This window comes from Spodoptera frugiperda, chromosome 5 (genome assembly GCF_023101765.2).
Source record: "Spodoptera frugiperda isolate SF20-4 chromosome 5, AGI-APGP_CSIRO_Sfru_2.0, whole genome shotgun sequence".
In the NCBI taxonomy this organism is placed as follows: Eukaryota; Metazoa; Arthropoda; class Insecta; order Lepidoptera; family Noctuidae; genus Spodoptera; species Spodoptera frugiperda.
In genome coordinates, this window is record NC_064216.1 from 3,006,298 (window position 1) to 3,027,949 (window position 21,652).

The following is a 21,652-nucleotide window of genomic DNA, read 5'->3' on the forward strand; positions in this document are numbered from 1 at the left end:
CGGTGTTAACAACACAAATTAATTAACGTAAACGGTAAGGTAGGAACGTGATTTATTACTTTTTTTATATTTTTCTGATATTTTGACGTAATTTAAACTAATTATGATAGAACGTCGGCTTAATATTGTTTTTTCTTATCAGTCTATTATGCTGATTAAACTTTTATTAGATTGTGAAGATTTTTAAACAAGAATAAAATAATCATAAATTATACTGTACATTGGCTTTTTTCGTCATACATGCGACCAAATAACCGTGATCAGCATTTCTGAACATTGTAAACTAATTAATTAATTCAATTTAGTAGCAATTAAACTTTTATGTCTATCGGTTGTCTACTCATTTAACATAACCAACATTCAACATTTCAATATAAATTAACAAACAACTTTGTAAGGTAACAAACCCTACAATGGTCTTATTTACCTTTTATAAAAGTAAGTACCTACTGAAATCAACTGGTTGTCAGAAGAATATCTGTTGTAACTACATAGTGACTTTAAGTAATACGCCATACTCTTGCCTTAGTCGTGACGATATAGTATATTCATCTAATCCAAAGAATTACTCGATTCACCAAACATTCGTTTGCCCATACCTCGATTTAATCAAAGAATCTGACTGTATTTGCTCGTTCTTTCGAGATCTGATTGGTATTACTCGTATTTGAGACACTCCGTGATCTTATTTGTTCGTTAGACTTCATTTGGGCCTTCTTTCGCTTTTGATCCTTTGTTTTTGACCTTTCTATTACGATTGACGAGACTTATGACCTTTTTATTAAAAAAAAATCCGTCGCCTCACAGCCGTTGGCCTTTTTATGGGGGCCATAAAAACTGTTACACTGGATTTAGGCTAGAAATGGATTAATGTGACAAGTTGAGCGGTTTTCGTGGTTTGTAGTGTTAATAAAGGCAGTTGGTCACGCCTTGTGACTTACTGAATTTGTGGACACACGTTATTGTATCTTTTTGGTTGGATTATTTTGTTTCTAAGTTTCAACGTCAATGCCTAGATTTCTATCTAGACTACAATAATTTGAAAAAATAACCATGCACCTGGTTTCACTGACGGACATACTGACGGTCGGCGTTTCAAAAGTGCCTAGTTAATGATTAATTGAAATAAACGTTTTAACTTTGACTTCAATATTTCCTTTTTTATTAGGTAAAAATGTCGCCCTATATTTCTTATTTATGTCCAGCTTTTTTGGCAACAAGCGGTACAAATGTGAAACCCCACTGACCTCTACCTTACCCTTCTGAGAAACGCAGGTATTTATTACATAACCCTTTGTTCTATTTCAAGAAAACAAACAAACATAAACGAAAATGTTTCCATCAATCAGAATAATATTATAAATGGAACCGTCTTGGGCAAAGTTTTTAGCATAAATGAGAGTGGATTGTGTGAAAAATGATGTTTTTGAAAGGGGGTGAATGCTGAGATGACAACTGATAAAGATGTATGGAATAAGAAGACAGATGGCGCTCTAAATGAATTTGGGTACGTGTGGAGGCAGGATATTGAATGTTACAATATCTCTTCTCATATTTAAGTGTGAACGATTTACACCCGACTCGGAAAATTGTTAACGTTATTGCTTGAGGTTGACTAGATTTCTTTTGAGATGTTTTAGCACTATTTGAATCGTTTTTAGTTACTCAAATTAGTTTGTTGAGATATTTGTCAAGAGAAACAACTTTTTTATGGAATAAGCCGGTAAACAAGCATACGGATCACCTGATGGTAAGCAATCACCGCCGCTCATGGACACTTGAAACACCAGAGGCGTTACAAGTGCGTTGCCGGCTTTTTGTGGGTTAGGAATTTAAGGGTTGTTGAAGGGCCTCTGGGAAGACCTCACAACGCAAGCGTTATTTCAGGTCGGTTTTCTGTGAGGCCGTGGTATCACTCCAGTCGAGCCGTCCCATTCGTGCCGAAGCATGGCTCTCCCACAATTAATTATCTTCTTTTAGACCTTTTAAAAGCATCATTTATTTGCCAATAATCGCAGTAAAATCAACTTTATAGCAATACACAATAAACTTCATTACCTAAAACGTCTTCTAAACCTTAAATACGCAATTCTAAGAGGCGATTTTATCCTCAACATCCAATACAAAAGCGAAGTGAGGCCACTTTCATTTTCACAGCTCCATGTATGGGATCCCCTGGAGACTTCATAAAAACCTTACTTGCCACTAAAACCTCATTATATCGCTTTCTTATATAAATCATAGTTCAATCGCCATTCTTATGACGACGTTTTTTAGTAAAACGATCGGATTTTTATTGAATAACGATCGAGTAAAGTGTTGGGAGGTGGGAAGCTGGATGAGCAGTTTTTTATAGGTGTAATATAATATCTTTGAAGTGTATTTCTGTTTTTAGTTTTGATTGTCTTGTAATTTAAATGTATTGAAAGTTTTATGTAGGTATGCAGCTGATTTATTTTAACACTTATTTCTTAAAAATAATTTTAATTTATTTTATTTAAAAAACCAACTGGTACGTTAGCTCTTTTTTGAGCGGGAAAATCATCCTCCCACTTCTTCCGCCTTGGGTGAGGCGGGAAGAAGTGTCAGACTCTTACTGACTAAAAACCGCCCCGGTCCTTAGACGCATTGACATAAGTTAGCTTAAGTTCCGAAAAATAGTAAATTAAACTATTCCTTCAGCTATCTGAAAGATCAGAAAATTCAAATTCTAGAATTTCATTAGAATCTGAATACCAATGGAAATCTAGAATCTGAACCAGCTTAATTTAAATCTTTGATCCTTTGAGCTCAACAGTCTAGCTTAAATATATAACCTAAAATAACAAAAGACCTAATCTATCTAAACAATAGCAAGAACAAAGAAACTCACCCAAAACAAAGGAAGCAAAGTTTCACCCAAAAATAGAATATAAAACTTCCTGCATCTTACTTACCTTTTTATTTTTTCCGTGATTAAATTCGTCATCTATTCTCTGCAGCCATAATAAAGATAGCATCTAAAAGATAAGGGTGGAAAAAGGTAGGGTCCGAAAAGATATACGGATTGCTGGCCGTAAACAGTCCGAGCGGTTGGCCATTAAATATTTTAGATTCGGATAAAGGAAACATTTACATAGGGCATAGAGTTCGTTTTATTAATTTGATTTTTGCTAATAGATTAAGCGCCTGTTCCACCGACCATAATTATACAGGGTGTAAGTCGAACGCTCCCAAACGCCGCAAAAAGATGACGGTAAAAAACTTGTATTATTAAAAAAAAAAAGAATTCAATGTTTATTTTAAGTAATAATAGTTGTAATCTAATGCTGAATTTTGATATTGCATGAATAATACGAACACAAAAACTATTAAAATTATAAAAACATAAACAAATTGTGGTGTTTTTCGGGAGCGTCCCGCTTATACCTTGTATCCGTAAGTACCCGAGAAACTTATGTGACATATACATACAATTTACATTCGATATTTAAATGTATCTGGTACATAACGGCTATCTGGACATTCTGAACAGGCCCTTATTGTAATAAAATCAGTCATGTCCGTGCTAGAATAAGAATGAACCAAAACATTTCTTTAAAAGAGAATAAATTAATCTGACAGTAATTGTTGTTAGCTAAAGTTAAAAATAACTCCTCTCTTAATCGTTACTCTTTCTACCTCTATTTATTTTTCTCGAAATATTTTTTACCCTATAATACTACTACTGATAATAAGCTCAAATACAAAAACCTTAAGTCCATTTCTAAGAGGACAAAATCATCAAAAGACTTCTCCCACCCTGGGGAAAGGCGAGAGGGAGTGTCAGACTTCTTACTGGTTAAAAACGAAAACCACCTCCGCAGACTTGCAAAAGCTTTTATTAATCCTTTGACCACGAATAATAATACAACATTGATTAACTCGTAATAACTCGAAATATTTCGTATTAATGAAGCCTGAGGTCTGCAGATAATAAAGCTTTGCACTTTAATTACAACAGAGGCTGTTAATCTGAGAGGGAACAATTCAATTATTATGTAATCAACTGTTGCGGTCAATATTACTTTTGTATTCTCCGATGTACTTTTGTATACTCGGATGTAAGTGCTTTTACGAGCCATAGAGTCACGAGTGGGGATGATCAGGGAGATTGGGGGGTAATTACACTTCTGGTAACGTTACATACACGACGAAACACAACACAAGCATTGTTTCACGACTGTTTTCTGGGAAACCGTTGTATCACTCCTGTCGAGCCGGCTCCCACACTTAAGTGTTTTTCAAAGAATTATATATTCTTTATCAGTTGTGTTTTATGCAATTGGGTTGTAATCATCATCAAAGTATAATTTTATTGTAACTTTCGTGAGACATACTAAATTAAATATTATGTTATCGGCTTACTCACGCCTAGCCGATAACATAATAATGGAACGGTCTAGCTTGTTCTTCACATGGCCGAAAGGGCAACTGTCGGCTCTCAAAATCAATTTCTGGGTGAGTAAAATATTAGGTACAGCATTTTTTTTTAATATCATACTACATTTCAAAATATAATATAACATTTTCTATATAAGAAAAAAACATTTTTTATGGTAGGAAGAAAATCCTGAAATACAAACTCTAAAATAAATAAAAACAAATACACACAAAAACATAGGAAAACCACGTAAAAGTTTGTTATTATAAAATTCCATTTAAATCCTCTGTAGGTACCTATCTACTGAAAAAAAGCAACTTTCAGGTTTTTCAGGCCGGTAATGAAATTCCTGACGCGTCAACGGCTCGGAATATTAAATTAATACGTTATTTAATCTTCAGTTCAATTTTCTGGCTTATCCTTTATTTTTGGTATGTGTTTTGGTTTTTAATCTATACTAATATTATAAAGCTGAAGAGTTTGTTTGTTTGTATGAACGCGCTAATCTCCTGAACTACTGGTCCGATTTGAAAAATTAATTTTGTGTTGGATAGTGCATTTATAAAGAAAGGCTATAAGCTATTAAACATCACGCTATGACCAATAGGAGCCGAGCAGAGTGGGTGAAACCGCGTGGAAATAGCTAGTATAACATATTATTATTATCTTTCATTAAAGATTGAAGGGGTAGGCAGAGTTATAATCAGTATACAATCTAAGAATATTTTTCCTCTAGTTTTGTTATGGCTCTTATGAAATAGGAGGTGAATCAATGGCTATCATAATCATGGGCACTATATCAGTCATAAGATGTTCCCTGTTAAACATAGGCCTCTCAAAATGACTTACAGATCGACCACTTGGAAGCGAACTACATTCTTTATAACGTAACGTCACGCCTTTTATCCCCGAAAGGGTAGGCAGAGGTGCACGTAATGCCACTGTACAATACATTGTGCAGTGCCGCAAAGTGGGTGTACACACCCACTTTGCGGTGAGCCTATTGCCATATAATGGGCCCAATTCCAGACTCCATGTTACCACTGATTTTTTTCGAAAAACTGAAAAACAGTCCAGTTATACTTTGCCCGACCCGGGAATCGAAGCCGAGACCTCCGAGTTCGACGCTCGCACTTGCGACCACTCGACCAACGAGGCAGGCTTTATAAATAAACTGATTATATAAATAAATAAACACTATCCACAACTTCATATTAACTCCAACTCAAAACTTACTCAACTCATAATTATACTCAACTTATAAAACTCATGTGAGTGTGACTGCAAGTTGTCTGCGTACAAGTATTTGAGCTGCATTTTAGTTAGACGTCACGACTTCATATAAAGTTAGGATTCAGTTTAATTACCGTCTAGAGTGTACTGTTGATTATAAGAGTTCTGGCTTGTAGTGAATTTAAGTATTTAACTTTCTTTTTGATAATAATATGTATATGAACAAAAAAAAAATAATTGATTAAGCCGGGCAACGAGCGTACGGATCACTTGATGGTAAGCAATCGCCGCCGTACATGGACACTTGACATGTACCTTTAAGGTCACACATCCTTACTACATAAAACACACTATATCACATTATATTTAAGTTTTTCATTTTGCAAAAAGACTTCATACATGTATGAAAAATCACGTAAAATCACAATCTACAAACCCAAAGTATTTAAACAAAATCGTTGTACATTACATTACAAAGGTTAATTAATTAACAAGGAGTTAAATTAATTTGGTATTTAAATGTTACTAAATAATGTGTAAATGGTACACAAAGGATAATGGACCTAATTGTACATATTAAGGTATAGGCAGACCTACATTCAAAGTATTAGAACGAATTATACAATTATAAATAATATAAACTATATTTTTACGTAAGTCTTGTACAATAAAATTGGAATTCTAGAATGTCCCCATTACCCCTCTCCTCAATCTTCCCAATCCCCGATTCCCCAATTACCCTTAAATTCCTAATCGCCAAAAGGCTCAATCACTTGTAACGCCTCTGGTGCTTCAAGTGTCCATGGGCGGCGGCGATTGCTTTCCATCAGGTAAGACGTCTGCTCGTTTAGCGGCTGTGTGCTTTAAATGTGAATTCGTACCAAGTTTAAAAAAAATACTTCCTTAATAAAGTCTAAGTCCTATTGTTTAGTTTATAAATCACAACTGTGTAGCCAGAAAACATTAAACATTTACGTTCCACAACAAAAAAACCAAAGTACAATTAACCTACTTACAACGTTGTATAGAAGTTATTTATTTTCTCCATTCTGAACGCCCACGCATGTAAATAATTTTGTTAAATGTCCTACCCACAGCTTCACGTCTATCTACACAAATCCAGTATAAACTGACCTTTGCACATGTACAAAGACCGCACAAAGCGAGGTCAAGACAAACTGGTTTTGTTCAGCTCGTGTGTTGGTGCCCACAATTCGCTCGGGTCTCTAATATTTTAGAACTAAAAGTTGCTTGGGGCTATCACTTCCTGTGAGGTAAGGTATTATTTTATAAATTATGAAACTGGTTGAATAAAAAAAATATAGACAGCAAGCACATTCTAAGAAATCAACCCTGACAGTTGCTATGTAGTGAGTGGTAAATAAGATCGGTTGCTGTTTATTACCGATTCATCATAGTCATATGGAATAAGAAAATATAATAAAATCTCAAGAAGACTGCGTAGAACATTAACAAATCAATGATATAAAGACAAAAAGGTTTTTTTTAATTTACACCATTTAAATAATATTAAATATCGCTTGTGTGTTAAATTAAATCAATTTATATTTCTCTATTTGCTTATTTAATTAATTATACACCCATCCAAAACAAACAACCAATCACAGCCATCGAATCGATATGTAAATGAACATGCTCATCAGTGAAACTTCACTTTGATCAGCGATTCAAACCAGACAAGACTATCTCCACATTATATCGAGATATCACAAACCGATTAATCGATTCACGAGTACATTGAGTCGATTTTTCAGTACCGCGTCGGGTAATGAATCGTTAGGGAGAGTGCGAATGGCAGCCTTTGACGGGGTACAACATTAATCAGTGAGGCACTGGGAGGGCAAAGAGTGATACGGGTACTATCACTTTCGATACGTTTCCTACATAAATTCTTTAGACACGAATCCGTATTCGTTAAGGTATACTCCCATTGTTTGTTGAAATAGATATAGGTCTTGGGTGGGCAGTAAAGAACACGAATTGCGAGTTGGACATCTTTGATTGTATTGAAACTGTAGTGCAGTACTGAATGCTGTTAAATGATCAATTCGGGTTCCTCGCTAACCTGCATTGAGCAAGCGTGGTGATTAATGCTCAAACATTCTCCGTGTGAGAACAGGCCTTTGATCAGCAGTGGCCACTTATGGGCTGTTGATGTGATGTGAATCTTGCTATTTGTACTTAATGAAAATATATCTATTACTGGCCACATCATCGCTTACCACCAGGCGAGGTAGTGGTGAAACATTGAACTATCAAGTATAAAACAAAATATATAAGACTGGATGTTGTTTAGGTATAATGGCATTTGACAATTATCAACATGTACTCTCTCGAGTCTCATTACAAGGAAACCTTTATTAATTAAATCAGAGATATTAGCATCATCTCTGATCTAATTGATAAGGTTTCTTCTAACATTTAAGTAAATCTATCTTTTTATGGAATATTGGGCAAACGAACAAACGGGTTACCTGATGGTAAGCAATCAACACCGCCCATGGACAGTATCTAAATAATAATTTAACTTTTAAGCCAGCCACAACCACGTGGTAATATTCTGACTTTCAAATCAAAATCATAACCCAAATAATTTGCGTTATCTCAAAATCGTAAACAAGATTAAACACTCGACTGCCGCAGTAGCAACCGTAAGACAAAGGAGACAAATCTTTTATTGGGTTATAACTGTAAAAAGAGATTGAGAGCACCCTTACAACGATCTTTTTGCTTTGTGAAGCACACAATGGGATTGCAGAAAAACCAAAAAATGGGAACGATTGACTTATCTTTATTACCATTTGCGGTAATAATGTCTTATTGAATATAATTCAGTCGGATTTCGGATAAACCGGGATGGAACACGCCTACCTTTTTATATTCATGTCGGAATTATACGGGAATCACCCCGAAGCCAGGTTTTTTCTAGTTACCAGGGCTGTATTTGGATTGGCTTCCTAACGTTATGGTGTGGTATCGGTAAAATCGGTTTATTTTTCGGTGAATAAGCTTAAATGATTTTTTGTAGTAAAAAATGGTTGTTTAGGGTCTGATGGTTATCGGGTTTATATACCTATAGTATATAGGCCTGTTAACAAAAATACCATTCTTGCGTTCATGTTATTTTTTCCCAAATAACATTAGTTAGTTTAAGTAATGGCAAAGCCACACTACTGTAGTAGGTAGGTATATTTATCAACATTTACAAAACGAAACAAAACAAGAAATAAACCTTAACTGGACATGTTTAGGGTTCATAAATAAACGTAAAGAAACTGTTTCAGGTGGACCCAGACCTCTATTGTTCTGTTTTATTGCCTAAGCCTGTAGGAATGGCTCCGTCGTCTATTTTCTCAAGACATTACATACAAATATATATTGGTAAAGTAACACAGCTGATATTAATTAAAGTATATTTAAATCACAAAGTTATTGTTATCAGTTGAAAATGTTATTATTTTATTAGGCCCGTCTCTTTGATGTATAATTTAAAAAATATAACGTTGTTGTTGTTACACGTCGACCTATACAAAACCAGTATAAAATGATCGTTGAATGTGTCGAGAAATCATACAAAGCGAGACCACGATAAACTGGTTTTATATAGCTTGATGCGTTGCTGTGTACAAAGCATTTTTCAAAGCAAACGCGCTCACTATAGCCCTTCGTAGCCGTAGCATGTGCTACGGCGTAGCTGCTACTACGGCGTAGCACAGCTACGTTTGTTCAAAACACGACATTTTGCCTACTACGGCGCACACACAAAGGAGGTCTTTGTATGACAAAATCAAACACGTTGCTTTTCATGTCTTTGTGTACAAACCTCTATTTACTTGTGAGCAAAATCGGTTCGTTTTCCTTGAAACATGAGTGCAAATATTGTACAGGAATATACTTTTAACGAGAATTAAAAAAGATGTGGATTCTTGGTACGGTCCGTACAATACTCCTTTTAACGTGTGTACAATATAGATATTATTATTATTCAGAGTGCGATAGGATTTTATACTGTTTATGTTTTCAATGTCTTAACAGTTTAGATATTTTTTATTTAACTTGTTATATGTATGTAGACAGGTAGCATGTTAACTTTATATACTTTAAAGACCTTGCATTACGGCTTATGCACCTACTATGTCTTGTCTCTGTAACACCCTAAAGTAGACTGGGATTTATTTTATTTATTTATTATGTGCAAAAGTAATAAGTCTTAAATACAAAAAATAAATAAAAGAATCGTTAATAATTTAAATCTATTCATCTATCAGCCAAGTAAAACCGACTTACTGTCGGTATTAATTATGTTATTGGAAAATAAATTGCTTAGTTCGCTCGCTATTGGCTGCTTTGAAAAGAAAGATGGCCGCTGATTGAGTAGATTAACCCAGTTTATTCTTTGTTTAAAAATAATTTAATATTTTTATTGAAGTTTGTTGAGTTAGATTATATTTTTTCTTTCAGTCTTGTTTTAGTTTTAATTTTATTTTATGTGTATTTTTATTTTTAAGAATACTGACTGATCAATACATTGTTTGCTTGTTTTATTGACTTTAATTAGAAGTTCAGGTTTTGCATCAAATTATATTATAAATCACTTATTATAGACGGTGAATCTATTATCATTAAACACGCATATTTAGAGACTCTGTGCTGATAGCAAGAATTATAGATAAAGCTTAAAATATTGTAGCAAATCGAGATAGATAATTAATACCGCACATCCACGCTGCAGTTACTATAAAAAAAAAACGTTGCCCAATGTTAATAAAAGTTCACATACACATTACACCCAGATCCGAAACAACAATTTGTGGATCACACAAAGAGTTGCTCCGTGCGGGAATGAAACCCGCTACACATTGCACGGCAGCCGGCTGCCCAGCCACCGCACTAACCGTGCAGTCAATATGACATAACATTCATGAAAAATGACATATTCAACCTTTTCTTACCTTATTTATAGAAAGATGACGTCACAATTCACACTCTAATATATAGCGTATGACTTATCAGCTGCCTATGGCAGGAGTGGCTATTTTATTACAGGCATTTTGTCCCATAAAGTATAAGGTAATATTTGATTTAGTGAAGGGGAAATATGCAGACCCTTTGTGGAACCGTATTTATGACCTTAAACTTTATTGCTGCCTCGTTGGCCGAGTGGTTGCAAGTGCGACTGCCGGGCAAGGGGTCTCGGGTTCGATTCCCGTGTCGGGCAAAGTATTACTGGACTATTTTCGGGTTTTCGTTTTTCTCAGTTGGAACACGGAGTCTGGAAATGTGCCCGGTATATAGCAGTAGGGTCACCCCCTATTACATAGGACGTATAACATAAATTGTGAAAAGTGGATGTACATTGTACAGTGGCATTACACGCTATAATGGCACCTTTTCCCACTCCTTCGGGGATATAAGTAATAAGTATTTATAGAAATATGACGTCACAATTCACACTTGAATATATCATAGCGTATGACTTATCAGCTGTCCATGGCAGGAGTGGCTATTTTATTATAGGTATTTTGTCCCATAAAGTATAAGGTAATATTTGATTTAGTGAAGGGGAAATATGCAGACCCTTTGTGGAACCGTATTTATGACTTTGACTGCACGGTTGGCGCGGAGGTAGGGCAACCGGCTGCCGCGCAACGTGTAGTGGATTCGATGAGTACGAAGCAACTCTTTGTGTGATACAAATTGTTGTTTCGGGTCTGGGTATCATGTGTATGTGATCTTGTATGTTTGTAAACGATACCTATATTTCTAGAGTGGAGCAACATTTTTGATTCATGAAAATTTTTGTTTTATTTCACAAATAAAAATACATAACAAACTTTCGCATTTGTAATATTAATAGAATATACGTATTAATGGTACATGTTTTTTATATTACAATTTTAGTTACTTATTCTACCTTTATTATGTAAAAAATGTTTTGGGTACAAACACAATTCAGCTGGATAATCTACTCATAACTTACCTTTTACCTACTTAAAACAAACTCTTAGTATAATCCTATTATACAGCGAACAGACTAAGCAGATTAAGGTATTACATTTGTGTTTAAAACCACAGCGCATGAGTTTCGTGGTTACAACCTTTTTTGTTTACCAATATCTGTTCTTATGTAGCTTGTAATAGAATCGATACTTATAAAACAGAAGTTGAGTTAGGCTATTTATTACTTGGATATTTTTTTAGTATATTGCCTCCAGTATTCGTTTTCACTACAAAATTCAATACAAGTTTTTTCTACACGTTGTCCCACGTCGGTGCGTTTATAAACATACAAGTTCACATACACATGACACCGAGACCCGAAATAACAATTTGTGGATCTCACAGAATTTCTCCGTGCGGAATTGAACCCACCACACTTTGAACGGCAGCCGGGAAAAACGTAAATCACCTATTTATGCGTATGAAGTCGCTGGCAGAATCTAGTTCAAATATATTTTACCAAAATCCAAATACTTAAAGGTTAAATTAAATAATCCGGAGTATAAATCAGCAGGGTCTATGATTAACTTGGTAAGGAAATTACTTTGACGACGAAAGGGCATTTAAACCCTTTTAATCAGGTTCTCGTTACACCCCTTGTCAATCCTGAAAATATAAACTGGGTTTACATTATTTAATATACCGCCATGTTTTAAACACGGTGTAAACGGAACGCTCCCAGGTGATGGTAAAAACGAGATTTATTTTCAACAAACTAGGGAATTCAATGTTTATTTCGTGTAATAATAGTTACAATCTAAAGGCTGATGCATGAATAACACGAAAACTAAAACGATTAAAATTATAAATACAATATTTTTTGTAGCGTTTTTCGGAGTAAGTTGAAATGCATAATAAATGTAAAATGTAACTAAGTGTTATCCCCATTTTTTCAATCGCAATTGACAATTGCAAGACGAATGCTTGCAACTTGGGCAGAAAAATCTAAACTGTCTCTACGATGCGGCATGTGTCGTTACTCACTTCTCATTCAAATCCACATTATACAATTTGTAGGTTGCATGCATTCGTCATATGACGCGTCGTGGCCAGTAGGGCTTAAAGATTAAAAATACTTACATTATGAAAGCAGTGATTATGGACGTCTATTTACGTAGAGCCTCGTTTACCACAAATTAAAATGGCGTCGCTTCCCTCTTTATACCACGGTACAGAGTCGAACTAGACTTTGTCAACCGGGACCCTGCTCTAGTTCCTTCAGCAGGTCTGAATAGGGGTTAAATTTAGCTATAGTATAGTATATATTTTACTGGAGACCCAATTACCCCCTTTTACAATCTTCCCATTCGCCGATTCTCCAACAATCCTTACACTCCTAACTCCCAAAAGGCAAGCTACGTACTTGTAACACCTCTGGTGTTTCGGCTGCTCGTTTAAATTTAAATTAAATTCATTACGATTCGAAATTACTATTACTATTAGTTTCTTAACTTTTAAAAGAGAACTAAAGTTATGATTTGAAAAAAGGCATTACCCTTACTCTTTTTTTTAAACTCAGCTGATGTCACGCGGGCGCTGTTATCCCAATGCGGCCCTGGAAGAATAAAGCTGTTTGTTGTCATTTAAAATTGTCGGATAAAATAAAGTATCAACGCTTTACGTCAGCGTTTCTCCGTCGACTTTGACAACGGACAATGACGTCATTAAGATGACGAAACACGTGCAGACATTTTTATTTCCGTCAAAAATGGCACTTTTTTAATTTGCTTTAAATAGTTTTGTACTAACATCCCTGTTTTATAGCGTTTTTATGTATTTTGTTGTACATAGTACGTTTGTTTTTTATTCCGCTTAGCCGCGGATGGTTGTGAATGACTAAAGGCAGATACACACAGGGTCAACTCAATACAGGGTTTCGAAATCGGTACAATTTAGCGTTGAGCCAAAAAAGCAATGTTAATTGATTTGAAGTCAGTACCGCGGCATGAAGACAGTGCTGACTTGAAAATATTTTGAATATTTCGAATATTTTGTAACTGATTTCTGCGCTAACCCTGTGTAAACCTGCCTTTAGGAAGTCTCGGGTGCTATCTCGGAGTTTTTATATCCTATAATAAATAAACATATTATATAGTTTTCCTGCGTAATAATATTCTAATGATATTATGTCGTTGTTACAGACAGAATGGGAGTGATGGCGCGGTATCGTTGTACAAGTACCCACTGACAATGATGGGCCACTTCCATCGACCACCTTCCTTGCACATCACTTTCTCCCAGGTTCGTATTATCTTCACTTATTGCACTTTTTTTAATGGCATTCTCATCTCTAGTGTGTGAGACGTATTTGGCCATCTACGACGTTTTGTTCAAAGTAACGCATTTGGAAAATGTTCGGTGCAATTCGAGGGGAAACAGGAGTTTGATTTATTGTACTTATGCATGCCCGTGTGACGACACTCTGACAAGTAACAGATGACAGAAGTCGCACATAGACTATCGACGAGCAAATCAACGGATGACGTCATAAAAATCCTGCATCGCACATGTGAAGTTTACATGCAAATAAACATGGATAGAAAATCCCAACGAATAACAGTTGCGAAAGCCCGCCAGGATGATCACCTCGCCAGGTCTGAGGATCCTCCTTTTCTTAGGCAACGTTACTCTCTGTTCACTAAACCCGTTTACCAACCTACTTAGATTTGAAGCAACTCCTAAGCAATGGAAGATACCAGTGTCGCCTCGTCCAAGGCGGGAGAAGGAATTGGATGATTTTCCCCCTTAAAAAAAAGAAGTGTGGTAAGGAGGAAAAACGACAGTGACTCCGCTTAAAATAAGAATAATCAGTTATTTATTTATTTTCTCATCATCAATTGTACAGAGTCACATAGTAGTACTTAATAAAGACTGATGTCTGTGATAGGTAATACCTGTGATAGAGATCACCAGGAATCTAGTAACTACCCAGGACCAGGGTTCAGGGTGTAGCAAAAACAGAAGTATTCACACACAAATACATTTAGGTATGTTAACCTAAAAAAAAAAAACAAATAAATCATACTCATTTCATACTACTCGGTTTGCTCTCCGTAAACATGTGAAATACAGAAAAAAAGGTTTTTTTTTAACCACCTCTCCGATTTTTGTTTTGTTGGGCGTTGCTCGAGCCAAATCGGATTGGGCTGCGGACCGTTGGGAAATGCAAAAAAAAGTAAAATGTTCTCCGTCATGCGTTGAGCAAGTCCTTTAAATTATTTTTTGTGTGTTTTGCTTTTATTTACATAAGTCGATCGTTTGACTGTTCTGTTGGCTGACTAGCACGACCTACATCTTACATTTGATACCCGGATCGATCAGATTAGTTACCATTGACACTATGAAACACATTCTTAAAATATCGAATCATAGTTATAAAGTTCCAAAAACAGACCCTGTGCGTATGGCGTGTCTCGTTCCGTGCGCGCCTCAAAGTGCCATCATACCACTACAGATGGGGCCCAGTAGGCCTGATCCGCAGCTGCGGACTATCTAGTGGGTTTACCGGGCTCCGGTTCGAAAAGCAGGAGGGAACGGAGTGCTTTTTAGTCAGTAAAAGTCTGACACTCCCAGAAGACATTGTATGATTTTCCCCCTAAAAAAAGTAAAAATATAAAAGTTAACCAAAATTATCATAAAATATTCTCATTTGTTTTAAATAAGAATCCTTATTGAAGAAATACATACTTCATGGAGGCCGCTAGGCGCAGCGGAATATGTAAAAAAAGAAAATAAATGACATTTGACTTCCAACAGAAATGTCATATAAATAAATACTTCTAAACGACATAAAATAATATTATTAAGTTTAAATTGTACAATATATTTTTATAATTTCAATGGTTGATTAACCAAAGGTCTGCGAGGTTTCGCCTTAATCCCCATGTTTGGCAGGCGATTAAAGGGACGCAGTTATGTCACCGAATATAGCAATAATGATGTCTTCGGTGGCTGGTCGCATTCCAAGAGAGTACATGTATCCCTGTGCGGTGGTAAAGAAATTGAAGAAATTTGTATGCAAAGGTAAACTGAGGCATTGAAGGTGTATTTTTTTCGACTAGTTTCAAGCCATGCTGGAGGGTCATATTCAGTAGCAGCACGACAATCGCCGCGTCGTGTGTCGTGTATTTTTTTTTCTTGAATGGCAACCGAGTTTCTTTAAAGGTATACCATATAGCAAAACATAAACATAGTGTTTCTTAAATGTAGCGCAGACATACGCGGGATCAACTGACTGATTTGTTTTCGGTTTTTGGGCTCGCTTATTGCGGCGGCAATGTGCCCTGCTTGAGTTGAGCACCACCGTATTCTCAGAGAGCTTACTATCTTGTCTTTTTGTGAAGCAGTGATGCTAGCTAAAAAAGAGGTGCGGTGAATGAGAGACGCGCTTGTGGGATACACTCTGGATGTCAGGGATCGCGAGATGATCCCCAGCCACCGTAAGCATGGGTGCGATAAATATAACCGTTTAGTAAAAAAATAAACTATAGATACGTTTCAGATAAAAAAGAACTGAACAACTTTTTCACAGACAAGAGTTGCGCGTGTGTTAAAAATTCATACTTATAGAAATAAAATATGTTTTTGTGCACTTTTTTTAGGGAAAACAGCACCAACATCGTCTTATAACTTATGTGTGAAATATTAACAGAGAAAGTACTACACTAGTACAGAGAGCTTAGTACGATATTGTTTTAAGTTTAAGGAGATCGAAAAATTTGCGTGTTCGATTGGCCTGCAGCAATGAACCAACGAATCAGGGGCTGAACGTGATAACGTTTCAATCTCGTTAAACGTAAAACAAACTCGTACTAAGCCCTCTACTCAGTTATAGTTAGCTTGTTTTGAAAGTGTTTAACAATAAATGGTTTAAGTTTTTAAACTGACATGGTCACTAACACTAGTATTAGAACTAGAAACGGGATATTTACCATGTTTTTCTATTTCTATGAGTTTCCAATATTTCGGCACTGTTGCAAGCGCCATGATCACGGATGAACTCATCCGATCATGCGATGAAGTTCTTCGATAGTAAAGTCAAAGTCAAAGCATTTATTTCAATGAATCCTAAATTAGGCACTTTTGAAACGTCAAATTGAATTGTCCGTCAGTCTGTCCGTCAGTGAAGGTAGGCGCTCGTTCCAAAGTGTTGCTTCGAATGTAGAAGAACGAGCAAGAAACTCCATCACATTGAACATTTAAAGATTTTTATTGATTTTTACAATATCTCTTGTAATATACTCACACTGATCACTACAAACTGGCACTGGCTCGACAACACACGATATGTGCAGGCGCACGTCCGCTCTCGACCGTGTCTCAACGTATACCCATATATGTATAGTCTATGGTATACTACCGTGCGCGCCCCACCATCCGTGTGCACGAGACAGCGTATGTGCATATATGTAACTATCTTTACAGTTACTATACTGACACAAACACTACATCTCTGATACATTATTTGATAATTTACCTGTTTAACAATAAATGGTTTGTTCGCAGCGGTCCGCGTGTGCGCACGCGCCCTGCATGCCTTGATGGGCGGCTCCGGAAGCGCAGGAGGCGGGCGCGCGTCTCGCGTCCTGCGCCTCCTTCTACTCTTCGTGCTGGCGCTAGCAGCAGTGGAGTACCTCTTCGGCTCCATCCTCGACGCCTCCCCGCTCAGGACCTACTTGTACGTACATTTTTACCTACTTAACTTCGTAAGCTAAGTCTGTATATATACATTATTCAAATAGTCTTACCGTTTTTAGTTTAACCCCACAAGAGATTCTTTTCCCTTCTCAATTTATATTTCAGTACTGTTTATACAATCTGGAATGTTTTCAGTGTCAACAAGTAAATTTTATAATGTTGATATTTTCCGCTATACAATGTACACCCAGTTTCCACCATTCGTATTATATGTAAGTCCCATGTAATAGGGGGTGAGCCAATTGCCATAATATATACAGGCCACAATTCCAGACTCCGTGCTACTACTGAGAAATTTTCGAAAAATCGAAAACACCCCAGCAATTTCCAACCCTTTTAAGTATTACTGAGGTTATTATAAAAATGTCAATTGAATTTCAGAAATTCCGACAAAATACAACTGTTAACTGGTAATCGTGGAGCCACGCTGAATATGGTAAAACCAGCCACAGTGAACACAACAAATATGGTACCTGAGGGCAAGAATACAGTAACACATTACAACCAGACTATGGCCACCAAAGTGATATCCGAGCCACCGCAGACGTCACAAACCTCCATACTCCTAACCAGGTTGATGGAGAATCTTAACAACGAAACTACGGTGGACATGGGTAGTGGTAACAGAAATGATTCGGGCAGTCTACCGCTATGTGAACTTCCTACTGACTTGGGTAAGTTTAAACACTTTTTAAAGTTTCGCTTCAAGCTTCCTTGTGCGAACTGCTAGGGAGTGGAACTCCTTGCCGGAGTCTGTGTTTCCTGATGGGTATAACCTGGGTGTCTTCAAAGCCCGAGTGAATAGGTTGCTTATGGGCAGACGTGCTCCACCGTAGGTCGCATTATCACTTACCATCAGGCGAGATAGCGGCCAAACGTCGGCCCATTTAACATTAAAAAAAAAAGTATAAGCGTCCACAGACTCGCATCGCACGCATTCCGTATGACGTCATCGGTACACATCGCATGTAGGCATTACCGATGATGCGGTCCGTACGATGCGGATCAATGGACACAGTTGTATGAGTTTCTATACAAGATAATCAAAAATTGCCATATACTGGACACAATCAGACTCCGTGCTACAACTGAGAAAGTTTCGAGAAGCCGAAAAAATACCAGTCCCGGTAGTCCCGGACTCGGGAGTCGAACCCGAGACCCCTTGCCCAGTAGTTGTACTTGCGACCACTCGACCAACAGGCAAGAGGCAGTCTTCGAGAGAAACTAATATAGATATAGATAAAAATCCCTTAGTAACTACGTCCATCAAAATAATTAATTAAATTAATGTATAATTTATTTTCAGGCCCCATAAAAGCCAATAAAACTGACATGGAATTAGCGACTGTAGAAAAGAAGTTCCCAGAAGTTCAGTTCGGAGGTAGATACAGTCCTCCCAACTGCACCGCGAGGCATAAAGTCGCTATCATAGTGCCATACAGGTAAATCTTGTTATAGTTTTACAATGGAGAATGTTAACGTTTTTCAGGCCCCATAAAAGCCAATAAAACTGACATGGAATTAGCGACGGTAGAAAAGAAATTCCCTGAAGTTCAGTTTGGAGGTAGATACAGTCCCCCAAACTGCACCGCTTATAATAACTAAGTAGTAGATTATCGCTTAATAATGTTTTAAAGCTATTTAAATATAATAATGTGTAGGTATGTTTTTGATTTACGTAATATTAACATTCTTCATTACACTCAATAGATGGCGCTGTAGGTATTATAGTGCCAGAATTTGTCACCAGAGGCGCTACTGAGAACTAAACTGTACCCTTAGTACGTGTTTGCTTTTCGATTAACGACATCGAAACAAAAGCGCCGAACGCGGTCTTGTTTCGTTAACTATTACCTATATATATACCTATGTATTTCAAGCCATTTCTACCCATACATTTGGTAAAAAAAAGTAACGCACGATATTCCTTGTTTTCTATAACTACAATAATTAATAATAAAGTGTGACCACAATAATTTAATATCATAATAATATATTTATAGTATTTTATGTTTTTGTTTACCTATTGAATTTATTTGGGCCTTTGTTGCCTAATGTAAATGAATAAAACAAAATAAATATAACTCAAATTACTTGTTTGTTTTTTTACAGAGATCGACAGCAACATTTAGCAGTATTTGTAAACCACATGCATCCCTTCTTGATGAAGCAACAAATAGAATATGGAATATTCATTATTGAACAAGAAGGTAAAATTCTTTGATTATGTGATTTTAATAAATACCAGCTGCATGAGTACAATGGAAATTGAAGAATATATATCTATACTAATCTATACTAATATTATAAAACTGAAGACTCTGTTTGTTTGAACGCGCTAATCTCCGGAACTACTGATCCGATTCAAATAATTCTTTTGGTATTGGATAGCGCATTTATCGAGGAAGGCTATAGGCTATAAAACATCATGCTACAATCAAGAGGAGCCAAGCAGAGTGGCTGAAACCGCGCGGAAGTAGCTAGTAATATTATAAAGCTGAAGCTTTATTTGAATTCTTTTGGTATTGGATAGCGCATTTATCGAGGAAGGCTATAGGCTATAAAACATTATATTATCAATAGGAGCCAAGCAGAGCGGCTGAAACCGCGTGGAAGTAGCTAGTCAGTTATAATAAGGTGGTGCTCTGTAGTTTTGCTTACTCTTAAAGGGCAAAGGCATGAGCTTTGTCATAATCACCACGCTTGGCAGGCGGATTAGAGATTAAATTTTATAAGGTTCATGTTTGTCCAAGACCTTGATACCTTGTCTCTCTGTGTGTGTAGTGTATGTGTAGTCAAGATACATACCTGCACGACACTTTGACTGCACGGTTGGCGCGGTGGCTGGGTAACCGTCTGCCGCGCAACGTGTAGCGGGTTCGATTCCCGCACGGAGCAACTCTTTGTGTGATCCATAAATTGTTGTTTCGGGTCTGGGTGTCATGTGTATGTGAAATTGTATGTTTGTAAACACACCCACGACACAGGAGAAAATCAAGTAATGACTCGCTATCACCACATGGCAATTTCCCCTAAATCCCTTCTACCAATACCCCCTTAGAATCCCAACCTAATTTACTAAACCAATGTCCACCTACAATATAGAACCATTACTCTGGAGTGTGACCGTTCCTATAAGATTCAAGCCATTTCCAAGATATTCCTTTTTGTCAAGTCGAAGTAAAAAACGACGTAAGTTTAACTCTATTAAGATACACCTCTTGCGTAGTTTCGGAAGGTATTTAAATTATTTAGATTTTATATGTGGTAATTAGATATAAAGAGTATAGAATTTCTTACTGATATCTGGTACATAAGAGTAGTTATGTACATATTAGCTCATAATCACGGCCTCACAGAAAATCATCGTGAAACAACGCTTGCGTTGTGTGAGTGAGAGTTACCGGAGCTCCAATTACCCTCATTCCCAAACCCCGATTCCCCAACAAACGTTAAATTCCTAACCCCCAAAAGGCCGGCAACGCACTTGTAACGCCTCTGGTTTCAAGTGTCCATGGGCGGCGGCGATTGCTTATCATCAGGTGATCCATCTACTCGTTTACCGGCTTCATCACCATCAGCCGAGAGACGTCCACTGCTGAACAAAGGCCTCCCCCATATTTACCGGCTTATTCCATAAAAATCAAAAATGTTTCCAGGTGAAAAACCGTTCAACCGTGCCAAGCTAATGAACGTGGGTTACGTGGAGAGTCAGAAAATGGAGCCAAACTTCACTTGTTTCATCTTCCACGACATCGACCTGCTGCCCACTGACACCAGGAACGTCTACTCCTGCACGACACAGCCGCGCCATCTGTCGGCAGCTGTCGATGTCTTTAAATATAAGTAAGTTTGTGTACTGTTCTAAATTAATAGCAACTCTATTTCAAATACAGTAGGGTTGATTTTAGATTCACATGAACCTCGTTCGAACGGTATTGCCATCTCTCGGCAGCTGTCGATGTGTTTAAATATAAGTAAGTCTGTGTACTGTTCTAATTTAATAGCAGCTCTATTTCAAATACAGTAGGGTTGATTTTAGATTAACATACTTGAATCTCGTCTACTGTTCGACACGGTGGTCCCATCTCTCGGCAGCTGTCGATGTGTTTAAATATAAGTAAGTTTGTGTACTGTTCTAAATTAATAGCACCTCTATTTCAAATACGGTAGGGTTGATTTTAGATAAAAATACATGAACCTCGTCTACGGTTCGACACGGTGGTGCCATCTCTCGGCAGCTGTCGATGTGTTTAAATACAAGTAAGTTCAATTAATAGCAACTCTATTTCAAATACA

At 36.8% G+C, this 21,652-nt stretch overlaps 1 protein-coding gene across 1 annotated transcript in view; it reads left to right on the forward strand.

The window, feature by feature from the left end:
- Positions 1–21,652, forward strand: part of LOC118271763 (beta-1,4-N-acetylgalactosaminyltransferase bre-4) — a 230,692-nt gene that overhangs the window by 199,530 nt on the left and 9,510 nt on the right. Inside the window, exons 2-7 of the mRNA XM_050693666.1 lie at positions 13,798–13,897; positions 17,162–17,333; positions 17,735–18,027; positions 18,660–18,795; positions 19,466–19,563; positions 21,013–21,199. Coding sequence (XP_050549623.1) covers positions 17,197–17,333; positions 17,735–18,027; positions 18,660–18,795; positions 19,466–19,563; positions 21,013–21,199 — 851 coding nt within the window. The 5' untranslated portion in view covers positions 13,798–13,897; positions 17,162–17,196. The remainder of the gene's footprint in view (positions 1–13,797; positions 13,898–17,161; positions 17,334–17,734; positions 18,028–18,659; positions 18,796–19,465; positions 19,564–21,012; positions 21,200–21,652) is intronic.